Genomic DNA, 13,333 nt, shown 5'->3' with positions numbered 1-13,333 from the left:
GAAATAGTGATTTTTAAAAGTAGAGTTCCTTAGACTTACTCTGATATCATTAATATTATTTGTGAATCATAGAGACAATTGACACATTTTATTACCATAGAAAGAAAGCAAGAAAGGGACTACACTATTTTTAGCCACTTAAATATGTGAAGTGTTTTTAATGTCTTCATTGCAGAGGGTATTAAGTATTTTAGCAAAAGATATATTATGGGGACAAAGCATAGAAACTGGTGCATACAGAAAGGAACTAATATTTCAAGGATCTTAGGGCTCTGGGAAGTGCCATGCATTATGATGTATGATTTGGGCTTTCTGGCTCTTGTTTTCTGGCATTGCTGTTTGCTCAGTGTCTGGGCTCATGGTGGTATCTGTAGTTGACTCACCCTGGAGACCCAGAGGTGTGGTCACGTCAGCACCGTAGGGTTCATAAATATCAGCTAATCCAGGGGTCATCAGTGGGTCAACGCCATCTGCAGTGACTTCGGGGAATCCCCAGTTCTTCCCTGCAGGGCCCCTGGCCTGGCTGGGGATGTGGTCCTTTGGGGGAGCAAGAAGTCCTCCTAGGGCACCATATGATACTTCTGGAAGGAAAGCTCTGTTTTCACGGTTGGTCGGCGGCTGTGTTTCCTCCTCTCCCTTCTCAACAGTGGGGTACTGTGCACCTCCTTCGCCCTTCTCTGGGCCTTTGGTTACAGATACAGGGGTGTCAAATTCCAGAGTAAAGTCTCCGCCCTTGGCTGGATTCTGAGGCTTTGGCAACCCCGCAAGATTGGGTCTCAGGCCTCCCAATCGAGAGAACATAGATCCATAGGCCATGGGGCTTCCTCTGCCTCCCTGGGGAAAAAAAAATACCAAAGACACTTATTACTACCAGCTACTGACCGTACCTTACAGTTATATCTGGCTAGATTTACAGAGAACATTCAAAACAGGAAAAGGATTTTGACTAACCTACAACTTTGTGCTCCACTGACTTTGAAATATAAGGGAGAAAATTCTACAGTTTTCTGGTTGAGTGGAAACCACTCCTGTGAAAGGGAAATTCCTTTCCATGCTTGGTTGAAAGGTAAGAAGAAGGGTGAAAAGAAGTAGAGCAGAAGCAAGATGAAGTATATTTGAATATAATCTTTCTAAAATAGAGACCATTCCAGTGATGCCTCTGGAACCTGAGGGTCATTCCAACAGCCTGTAGTTTAGTGCTCAGGTTCAGTGGGGCTCTTGGGCTACGAAGACTATTCCAATGGTGTACAGGGTGACCATATGGTGCAAGGGATTTATATCAGACCTATGGCACTTGACTTTTCTGGTTCCTGAATTGAATGTTAAGATGAAAAGAAGCAATTAAGACAGAAAATACCATTAAAAACAAAACAAAACAAAAAAAACAACTATCAGAAGTGGATCCATATGTTAGTTGTCTATCTCAAAACATTATTCTGGAGGAACTGAAGTATTTCCTGTGAACTGTTAGAATACTAGAATTGACAATGTTTTCTTTTTTTTCCTTTCTGCTGCCCTAAATTTCAAAATTCAAATATTTACAGCAATTGGGTAGTACTCTGTGACTACAGATCTGTATTCTCATTTCCTTTTAGTTTTAATTCACCTTAAATTCCACCTTTAATAATTTGTTATATTGAATTCTGTACTTTTCATAAATCGTAGAAAAGTTATGTGAATAAGGTAGAATGTATGTAAAATTTAGAATTATAAGAGAATAATGTAGACACCCTTAAATTTTTAATCAGTTATTTGGATATTATATAGATACAGTTCTTTTTTCCTCTCACTTTTTATCTCTACTAAGTCCCAAGGGTTGTCTCCTCTATAAAGTACACTCTGAGTCCCTGGTTGAGCTAACCATACTTCCTTTTCCTTCTCTTATAACTCTATTACTGTGTCATATGATTTGAGAGCAACTACTTTTGTATTTATCTTTTCTAATGATTAGACTGAACTCATTGACTAAAGGAACCTTATTTGACCTTTTTTGCCTCTGTTGTACATCTATGTGAATAGCTTACAGAAGTTATTTAACTTTGAAATGCAAGTTTTCTTCTGGTAATAGAATTGATAGGATTTCTAGTTGATGTTAATTTATTAATTCGGAATAGTCTTTGCTTTGCTTCATGCCCTCTCAAATATATTAGGTAGAAGTTTCTGAAAATAAATAAATAAATAAAAAGGTCAAATTGTGTGAGTCTATTGATCCCAAATCTTAGGCTGATTGGTTGGTTCAGGTTAATGGAAAACATTTTGAACTGTAACATGTATGGATAAAGCATAAATGTATAGTAAAATAAAATTATTTTAGTATTTTGAGTTTTATAATAATCACATTTAGAATTTGCAGGGGGTGGGGTGTTGTATTAAGGATATGGTTCAGAGCTAGAGCACCAGCCTCATATAAGTAAGACCTTGGCTTTTATTCCTGGGACTCAAAAAAATAAATCCCCCCAAATTAAAAAAACCGGTTAATTTTGTTTTTCCCCTTTTCAACTTTGAAGGTCTTAATTGAGGATTGATTGATTGTTTTGAGGAATTATGTAGTTGGAGAAAGAATAAGAATCTTGTACAAATGTGTCTCGTTTTGGTTCGAATGCTTATGACCTTTCTTATTTTTCTATTTGTTTTTATTTGTTTGTTTGCTTTTGCATCACTCTTAGCTTTACTCCTGCCTCAGGCATTGCTCCTGGTGGGGGTTGGGGGCTGCTGGAAATTGAACCTGGATTTGCTGTATGCAAGGCAAGTTCCTTACTCGCTGTACTAGCTCTTTGGTCCCTGTTGATGACTTTTCAGGAGAATTTCCCCCCCTGATCATATTAAAAGAATAGGACAATCACTTAGAAATGACTATATGGTAAACATGACGAAATCTTTTGTGTACTGCTTCAGAATCAAGATTTGAGTTTTGGAGTGGATTGATCTGAGTTTCAAGCTCTAAATCCAGCAATTTCAAGGCCTCGTGTAGTCATTATTTGTTACTCTTAGTTAAGCTACAATTTTATAACGAGTTTGTAGACATTACCCACCGGCATTTCTTCGGAGCTCATAAAACCAATTCTGCCAGGAGCATTCTGTAAAAAAATAAATATTGTTATATTATGAACCAGCTCTGTTCTATTAGATACTGCAGACAAAGTTGAAAGTCATTGAGTTTTCCTTAATATTAATATTAATGCTGAATTTAGAGTCAAAGCAGAGAGGTGAGTTATTATTGAATATTTTTAGCTAACTTGGATAATTTAGATTAAAATTTGCCTTTAACTGTTCTTTAATTTTATTTTATGTAAATATAAATGCACAATCAGAATGATCTAAATAGTAAGTATTCCTGCTTGTAATTTTAGATGTTAAAATTTAGTTGCTAAGAATTTAGAGAATATGGAATTTTTTATTTAATGTCTGGATTAAAACTTTTTATTAAAATAACATTTAACTAAAGATTATACTTTTAATAAAATATTGACTTACCAATTGATTTGCTCCATAGGACATGTAAAATATTCCTGGGTAAAGCTGAATATAAATGAAATAATTATTAAAATATATATTTCCAAGTGATAAAGTTTGAAACACACTACAAATAGAAATCATATGAAAAAAAAAAACTTACTGAGGCTGCCTTATTTTGTGAGAGTGGCCCCCGAGATATCAAACGGGCTATTTGGAACAGCTTTAAGTGATAGAAAACAGAACAAATAATTCATATCTGTTGTAACATAGGTAAACCTCCCATTATGGTTATTTCCAATAGTCATATAAAAACATTTTCAGATATATTAGCATGAAAAATATAATTGATAGCTGAGAAAGCTAGGGAACCCACTATACTTTAAATTAGTAGATAAACACAACAATGAAAAGCTTTCATATTTCTATCTTGAAGTATATTGTTTATTTAGCAAGAAAGTATCTCAACGATATTTTTACTTACAGATGGGCCCCTGGGCTCAGCAAAGTTCATTCCTGGTTCTTGGGTTACAGCAAAATCCATTCCTGTATCTTGTGGAACAGTGAAATCCATTCCTGGACCTTGGGTTTCAGCAAAGTCCATTCCTGGTATCTGCATCACAGAAAAATGTTAAAAGGACTAAATATCTAGGCAAAGTGAATCAAATGCACATGGTTATGATAGAGCACTGTAATACATACAAATATATCCTATTTTTGCTTTCATTTGGTCTTGAGAGTACAACTTAAAAGTTTATAATTGGTTTTTATTGATGTGAGTCAAATTTGTGGTTAGGGAAGTAGGATATGTATATCATGGATTTTCTTTATTTTGCACAGTAGAAAGCAGTAAATTTTGAATCAGAGTATATTCCTGATTTATTTGAATTCTGCTTCTACCACTTAATTTTTGTGCAACACTAGGAAAATTTTATAACCTCTCAATGTATGTCCTCTTGTTAAAAAGGATGAAACTATCTACTTGTCTAAGACTTTATGTACTCAGATGGTCTGGGAGAAATGTTGTGTTTATGGCATATTTTTTACATGACAAATTTTCTGTTCATTGTGTTTTTATTTAAAATAAGTTTTTTTCATAATTATCTTCTGTACTATCAGAGAAATAATAATGCAAAACACTACCTGCAGTATGGAGGAATCAGTCACTGCTCTCATTCCTTTCGATAGGTAGGGATAGGTAGCCTAGCTCTCAGGCTGAATTATTTATTTTGAAAGTTCTCAATTTTTTGGTAACTAAGAAATCAGGTTTTATAGGCTCAGAATTTGTCAAAGACAAATAAAGGACAGAAATGTATATACATTTTATTTCTAGATAGGTATATAATTCAAAATGTGCTTATATTTTCTTGTGTTGTGCCTGAGGACTCTGATTACTGAAATGTGGCTTTCACTTCGATTTTATTTCATTCAGTTATTCTGACTGGACTTCACAGAAAGGAATTACCTCTTCCTTTGGTGGCATATCTGATGGTGCCACCTGCTGTTCCATTATCGGTTCCTCTGCTTGCTGCTGCAAGGGTGGCTGTCGATGATAAATCGGAGGCTGAGGCCCTCCCTTCTGGACAGGGTTCTGGACAGCAGTTGCAACAGTGGGCAGGAGGTAAGGTTTTTTTCCTGGCAAGTGAGAGCCATCTTGCAGAGATGGCTGAGATGGGGGATGCACAGGCAAAGCATATTCATACTGCAGAGAAATTTGAAAGGAGCGTCAGGAAGGGCTGTTTTTTGGGAAGGATGAACTGTGGTGTCTAGAATTCCTAAAGCAAGAGGATTTAGGGAATTATTTATAGGGAGTCAAGGGAATTTGTTTGGAAGCTATGTTTATAAAAGAACATAAAATTGCATAAGGTGAGGTTAGTTGTTATGTGTATTTCCTCTGGGACCACCACAGCTCATGATAATGGAAAGTTATATGAAGAATGGCTTATTACCTCCTCTTTGTTCCTATATTTATCTCTATGGAGCTTTGATTTATCACTTTTCCAATGGATTATATTTATTTCTTATAATTTTTAGTTGCACTAGTCAGTGGAGAAATAACATGTCTTTTATTTCTCTTTTAGGCCCATTAATTATTATAGCTCCTAACAAGTGCTTAGTATATTAATAAATAACACTTTTTTTTGGTCACACCCGACAGTGCTCAGGGATTACTCCTGGCTTTACCCTCAGAAATCGCTCCTGGCTGGCTCGGGAGACCATATAGAATGCCAGGATTCGAACCACTGTCCTTCTGCATGCAAGGCAAACACCCTACCTCCATGCTATCTCTTGGCCCCAATAAACAACATGTTTTTAAGTCAAATCTTCCTATTTAAAAATATATAAAAGGTTAAATTTTTGATTAATTTTATTTTAAAATTGTCTAAGTATTAAAAGTAAAGATAGATGGGGCCAGAGAGAGTATAAGTGCTAGGCCTTTCACATGGCTGATGGAGGCTTATTCTCTGACCTCCAGATGGTCCACTGAGCACCACCAAAAGTATTTTCTGAGTGCTGTATCAGAAATAATCCCTAAGCACCACTTGGTAATTGTAGATTGGTAATGGTAGATTTCAATTTTATTGATATCTAGATAATTTTTGTTTATTGCTCATACTGATCTGAAACAGTCTATAACAACATAGAGAAGGCAATAAGGAAAGAATTTAAAGCTTGAAGTCTCAAACACATTGATATAATTAATTTACCTGTTGAGTTTCATGTTCTCTTGGTCTCATCCATGGTAATGAAGAATGTGGTGGAAGGAGACCTTGTAGCCACAAAGAATTAAATGATTTTCCAAAACCATATCTTGAATACTATAGGCATGAATAAAAAAACAATAACAAAACATACTTTTATTTCAGAATGGCCTAAACCTGGTTTGTATTTTCTAAAAAATCCACAGAATGAATACTAATAGAAAAAGTAAGAGAGATGTTGATTAATTTAATATTTCTAGGTAAACATTTATTTTAATAGATTTATATTTTATTCTGAGTCAGATTATAATATCCCTATAAGGTTCCTCAAATTTATTTTTAATCTCTCATTATGGATTTTACAATAAAATAATAGAGAAAAGAATTTTTCTTACTAACAAAAATTCAATGTTATTTTTATTTTCCCCTGCTAGCCCATCCCATGATCTTATTTTGCTTTGTTATTTCAATTATTTTTTTCTTCTGGTGCTCAGATGTTGGCTACACATTTTCTAAATTACAAGACTACTTCTAATATCACTACTACCACTATTTCTTATATTATTATAAAAATATTTAAAAATAAGTTTACCTGAGACAGCAAGTTTAACCCCTGCAAACTTCCCAATTGTCTCATTGTCTGTAAGAAAATACAAAGTGAGTAAACATTTATTAATATATACCTCTTTTCTGAGTAACTCACCTGATTTCTCAGTATATGTCATTAGTAGTGCAAAGTTTAAGATAGGTCAATGTGAATGTTAAAAATATACATAATTATTGGAAAGAAATATTATATATTGTTATTTAATTATTGTTGAGTCAAATAGTAAAATTGCTTTCATCATTGAGATAAAAGTTGTTTAACTGAGGTGACATTAAAATATGGGAAAATAGTATTTTTGTTGTTTTTTTCAGCCACACCCGATGACTCTCAGGGGTTACTGCTGGCTATGCACTCAGAAATTACTCCTGGCTTGGGGGACCATATGGGATGCAATGGGATCTAAACGTGGTCCTTCTGAGGCTAGTGTGTGCAAGGCAGATGCCCTATAAAATAATTATGATAACATTGCTTCATTAACTCTTTTATAACTTTTTATTTATTTTTTATTTATTTTTATTGACTTTTATAAATTTGAATTTAAGAACTAAAAGAGAAACAGGCAAACGAGTCTATTCTTACCTCAATCCCAAACAAAAAACACCCAATCAAATAAGTGAACAAAAGTATAATACATTGGTAAAATGGTATCCAAACAGATCGCCAAAGTTACTGTTAGTTCAACATGTCAACTTCACTTTTTAATGGGAAGTCTTTAGAGTGCTTTGAATTGAGTTTAAGTTAAAAAGTGAGAAAAAATAACAGTGAAATCACATCTTCCATGTAAAATAACATTTAATGAATATGTTGTGATTGCCCTCCTTGTATTAATTAATACATTTCAAAATCTTGTGACAAATTTTCATTTCATAACTATTCTATTTATAAATGTTAATATTTTCTATTGATATGGACAAATGATTCTATTTTGCTGAATTTTTAATAGAATAAAAATAAAATTAAACAAATAAGCTGGAGAAAAACCAAAAGACTAATTTCTAGATTTGGTGTAACTGTGGTAATGACTGAAGAAAAATTGGAGAAAAATAAGAGAAAGTGGTAGATGGTGATAGGTAGCATTACACTGGGATTTTGGCATTGAGTGTTGTATTAGATAGGGTGTTAAGTTAACCCCTAAATTCCATCATATCAACTATAAATCAATAAAGAATATATATAAATTTTGTGAGTTGAAATATATTGTGTACTATTTATTTAGCATCCTAGCACAATGTTAATGCTATTCCAGGAGTTCTTGTAAATAATATTTTGTAAAGTAAGTTATCTTCATGGTAATTTTATAAGACATTCTAAATAAAGAGGTTAAGTAAAAATAAAATATTGTTTTTAGAACAATGTAGAATATTTAAAACAATTTAGAACAATTATTTAATACAATGATAATATTAACAGACTAATTAGCACATATAGTTTATTTGTAGCTATTAAGCATTAGTGTTGCTTTGATTCATGTACATGTGATATTTGAAATGCCTAAACATCAAAAGAGTGAAATTGTAGTAAAATATTAAGATGAGGTTCTAATAAGTATAAACTTTTCCAGGATTGCATAGCAGAATAGCCACTTAGTTTTGATTAGAAAAACAGAAAAAGCAGATCATCATGCTTATTTTTTTTTTACCTGAAACATACATATCTAAAAATTATATGTAACTACACTGACAATACATACCTCAAGGCTCAAACTAGCCATGCCTGGTGTCCCAGATTGCTGAGGAAATGCCTAAATGGAGAAAAAAATAATTTTTGAGTACATTTTATTGTGAAAAAAAAAAAAGTCTGCAAACTGAAAATACAAAGCAACCAAATCATAAGGGAAAGTTGAGATGCTACAGGTATGTGTGTTATTATTTAAATGACTTGAATTTTTGGGTAATTTAATTTGAAGTATAATTTAAATTACCCAAGGTAATTAATATACTGTAATTCTTTTTTGGGTGGCACATCTGGTCATGCTCAGGGCTTACTTCTGACTTTGTGCTCAAGGAGCACTGTTGGCAGGGGTCAGGCGATCAAATGGGGTGTCAGGGATCATGAGCAACACAAGAGTCCTGCTTGCTGTTCCATTGCTGACCCTGAATTAATATAATTCTTAATAATTTTGCTTTCATGTGAATTGTCTACACTTTGAATCTTTTGTTTGTTTGTTTGTTTGTTTGCTTTTGAGTCACACCTGATTGCACTCGGATTACTCATGGCTCTGTAATCAGAAATCACTTCTGGCATGCTCAGGGGACCACATGGGATGCTAGGGATTGAATCAGGATTGGCTCTGTGCAAGGCAAATGCCCTACCCACTGTGCTATTGCTCTGGCCCCTACTCTTTAAATCTTCATGCTATATTACTTTATAAGCAAACTTGGACTTAATTTAAAAGTTATATTGAAAATAGGGGCCGGGAAGGTGGCGCTAGAGGTAAGGTGTCTGCCTTGCAAGCGCTAGCATAGGATGGACCGTGGTTCGATCCCCCGGTGTCCCCCATATGGTCCCCCCAAGCCAGGGGCGATTTCTGAGCGCATAGCCAGGAGTAACCCCTGAGTGTCAAACGGGTGTGGCCCCCCCCAAAAAAAGTTATATTGAAAATAAATTAGAAGTGTAGCAAAGCAAAAGTTTAAACACTAAATAGAAAACTAAGAGTTTTCTCTTAAAAAATAATCAACAACAGAGGGAAAAAGTTGAGATCAATATTTTAATATTTGTTTGTGTGTATGCTTAAATCTGTCTTTGGTTTATGGAGTGTGGTGTAGGATCATGGCATTTGGAAAAACCAAACTTGCCTCACATTAAAAGGCCTTAAACCTATTTTTCCATCAACTTAGTGAAAAATTATTATATATATTTTTTGAGTTTGTGAATTACACCCAGCAGTGTTCAGGGGATACTCTTGCTTCTGTGCTTGCGTTGTTCCCCAAAATGCTTAGCAGAATCTTGTATGCTGGTAATTGAACTGAAGTTCATTGCAGAATCTCTGTGACCCATGAAAGATTATTTTATCTATAGACTTGTTGATCTGTATTTTGAAATGTATGCTGAAATGTATGTTGCAATGTATTTTCCCTTAAACACATTCTAGCACTAAGTACTATTGTATTAAATTTAATCACTTCAAAGTTGTTAGAGATTTATAATAATATTTATTAATATTTACAAATACCATGAAGAAAAGATGGAGAATAAGATCTACAATTAGATAAAATTGTATTTTTGGTGTCTTTAATCCTTTGGATATTCTTAAAGATGGGGTTAAATATTTTATTTTATTATTATTTTATTATTTTTGGTTTTGGGGCTATACCCAGTGGTGCTCAAGCATTACTCCTAGATCTGCACTCAGGTGTTACAGTGGATATCCAAGGGGGATCATATGGGATGCCAGAGATGGATCCCAGTTTGCCCTACCCACTATTTCTCTGGCACCAGTTAAAAGATTTTAATGCCTTCATTTGTTACCAAATGTATTTATGGAATGCACATTAATGTGCTTGGACTATTTTTTCCTTATAAATAAGAATTTTAGTAGAGGCCAGAGAGATAGCATTTGCCTTGCATGCGGCAAACTGGGGACGGACCCAATTCGATTCCTGGCATCCCATATGGTCCCCTGAGCTGGCCAGGAACAGTTTCTGAGCACAGGACCAGGAATAACTCCTGAGCATTGCTGGTGTGGCCCCCAAACCAATAAACAAGCAAACTCGAACTGTTTAAAAAATTTGTTTTTGGTTTCTGGGCCACACCCGGTAATGCTCAGGGGTTACTTCTGGCTATGTGCTCAGAAATTGCTCCTGGCTTGGGGGACCATGTGGGACTCCTGGGATCAAACTATGGTCATCCTAGGTCAGCAGCATGCCAGGCAAATGCCCTACCTCTGTGCCACCATTCTAGCCCCTAAAAAAAAAGATATTTTTAATGGAAGTAAAATGATATCTTCTGAATCCTGGTGCCTGTTTCTCCTAATATTAACATTTAGAAATGCATAGGGGGAAAGAAGTTATAAATGTTTTGTAAGTCCTTTAAATAAAGAAAAAAACAGCTGGAGAGAGAGAAAGAGAGAATAAGGTATCTTGGATAGATTCAACTACAGAATAAAATATGCAAAATATATTTGCCCTTTTTCTATTTATAAATTAAATAACAATATCGACATAACTTAATAATTTTGAGTATGTTAGACATATAGACATATATAAACATATAGACATATATAGACATAACATCTGCTTTCAAGACCAAAGGAAAAGAAAGACATCTGATTAGTAACAGTGAGTTGGCAATCATAAGCAATTGGCCTGTTTCAGTGGATTTACTGACACAGTGTAAATCAGTATAGAGTCTAAGAATATCAAGATATTAGACTGATGGTGAACAACCAAGGCAGACCCTCATTTTGGTATACAAAAGTTAGCTAGATGGTCAACCAGGACTTTTTATTCTGTAGGGACTATGCAACTGAGTTTATTCAAATGAGTCCATATAAATGGATAGCTTTTCAGCCAGTGGTCTTCGAAATAGTGATGTGTTCGGCTATATCTTTTTTAGCATGCCTGGAAGACTGTCTTACCGGTACTGCAGAACTCATTTTGAGAAGGCACAGGATCAATATCAGTTCTTTCATTTTGCTAAATGGGTTCTGGAAGAGTTAGGCTGCAGAATTAAATCAAATATATATATTTGTAATTTCAGAATGTTTTAAGCACAATGTTTCAAATGAATCTCTTCAAAATTACCACGTTCAAAACAAAAACAAATTAAGAAAAAACTGTTGCTAAATGATTTATATTTATTAGCTTTTGGAATGTATTGATAAACATGTAAAAATACCTAACTATAAAAGCAAAGCAAAGCTTATATTTTCCAAACTTAACTATAACCTAAATAAATATGTAGAAATAATCTCTAGGCATATTCTTTAAATGCTATTTTATTTCATAAAATTAATGATGAGTTTTAGTATTGTGTAAACTCTGGTCTATTAAATATCATTTATAAAAGTTTATACTTTATTTTTTCAGTGAAAAAGTTTAAAAAATGCATTTTTAAAAGCAATACAACAATTATTTTATAACTAACTTAAACTTGCAAATATATGGAGTATTTCATTCTATATTAGGTTATCTAGATTACCATATCAAAATTATCTTGTGCAAGTAAGAACAACAGAATAATTTAATTTCCTTTGATATTAGTGGAAAATGCAACAGATTAAGTTTTTATTTACGATAACTACTTAAATATTTAAATTTGGAGGGCTGACTAACCAACAAATTGCTTTGCTTTTTAATACTTTTCTATATCAACCGCTGTCACTAATAATCATAATAGTTCTAAAATATTCTAAAATAAAATAATATGTTCTAAAATAGTTCTAAAGTGTCTTTTCTTTCTTTAGCTGGAAACTAGCAGGGTATTAAACTTTTCTCTGGAATACAATAATGGTTTACAATAAGCTATTACTCAGCTTCTATTGTCAAATGAAGATAAATCCTCTTTATAAAAGCTGCCTGGAGAGAGGAAAACAGAACTTACAGGAATTACATGGAAATGAAAAAAAGAATCACAGTTTACCTGCAATGCTGGCATGTACTGTGCTCTCAGGGCCTGGTGATGCCAACCAAGATAGTTCTAAGAAAGAAGATAAAATTTTTTTTTCTGGTTTGTGCCTGGGACTCGCTCTGTATCTCTAATTCAAGGAAAACCTAAAATCCTTATTTAAAGTACAAATCCACCAATCAAAGTGAAGCAAAATGAAGAATCACCCCTACCTTCTGCAATTAGTCCACACCCTTTTACTACATGCAAGAACATTGGCTTGGTAGAGTTTCATTATTTTTAATTGTAACTTAGGCCCTGTACTTATGTAAAGAACTTGATTATAGGGAAGGCACTCAGGAAATAAAGAACACAAACTCTGAAGACAATCATTTTGGTGAGCTGGAGGGAAATATATGTAAAATAGGTGCAAAATAAGACATTATTTCTTTTGTGCAGGCTTTTATCTACAGATAAAACTGGTGACACCGTGTTGTTTCAAGATTTTCACCCTTGTGTTTGTTGTGATGAAAGTAACTTCCTCAACAGCAACAACTTGCTCTAAGGGCAGGTTTCCCTGCCTCGCCACCTAACGGTGAGATGAAATCAGAAGACGCTCTGTGACACTCCTGCTTCGACTTAGAATCTGTGCAAAACCCAAGATATTTAATTACAGAAGACTGACTACAACAACTGCACAACCGAGACTGAGTAGAAGTTTTCCTGGGACCATAAAGAAAGACCCTGAGGTTGGACAATTACCATGCCTTGACAGTATGCTTCATTAGTAGAGACACTCTGTTTTGTTTTTAGGCCATGGTATTTCCCTTCTAATTTCCCCAACATTTATTGCACCTCTGCAAAACAAACAAAAAACCTTCCACACCTGCTCCCCTCCTTTAAAAATTTTATCTGTATCTTCTTTTTCATAGAACCTTGGAACATGAATCACTTTGTTTACTTCATATTTCTATGTCTTTCTACAAATTTACTTCATATTTCTTGTCTTTCTACAAATTGAGAAAAA

General features: G+C 34.1%; 1 protein-coding gene across 1 annotated transcript; it reads right to left on the bottom strand.

Moving 5' to 3' along the window:
- Positions 1–264: 264 nt before the first annotated feature.
- Positions 265–11,392, bottom strand: AMBN (ameloblastin). The gene is made up of 10 exons (XM_049789923.1): positions 11,339–11,392; positions 8,453–8,503; positions 6,748–6,795; positions 6,162–6,272; positions 4,919–5,155; positions 3,938–4,066; positions 3,617–3,676; positions 3,475–3,519; positions 3,033–3,077; positions 265–834 (listed from the first exon to the last, which is right to left on the bottom strand). Exons 1-10 carry the CDS (start codon positions 11,390–11,392, stop codon positions 265–267), a joined length of 1,350 nt encoding a protein of 449 aa, XP_049645880.1.
- Between the last annotated feature and the right edge of the window lie 1,941 nt (positions 11,393–13,333).

The sequence above is a fragment of the Suncus etruscus genome, chromosome 16 (assembly GCF_024139225.1).
Source record: "Suncus etruscus isolate mSunEtr1 chromosome 16, mSunEtr1.pri.cur, whole genome shotgun sequence".
NCBI classification, from domain to species: domain Eukaryota; kingdom Metazoa; phylum Chordata; class Mammalia; order Eulipotyphla; family Soricidae; genus Suncus; species Suncus etruscus.
Note: the sequence above shows the minus strand (reverse complement) of the source record. Positions and strands in the feature narration are given on the sequence as shown.

What these genes read in the sequence shown, in the direction of transcription:
- AMBN (XM_049789923.1), bottom strand. Translation starts at nt 11,392, where the DNA reads ATGAAAGAACTGATATTGATCCTGTGCCTTCTCAAAATGAGTTCTGCA. An exon ending in GAGAACATGAAACTCAACAG is followed by an intron (nt 5,156 to 6,161) that starts GTAAATTAATTA and finishes ATTTCTCTGCAG; the next exon opens with TATGAATATGCTTTGCCTGT. An exon ending in CTGAGCCCAGGGGCCCATCT is followed by an intron (nt 3,677 to 3,937) that starts GTAAGTAAAAAT and finishes TATCACTTAAAG; the next exon opens with CTGTTCCAAATAGCCCGTTT.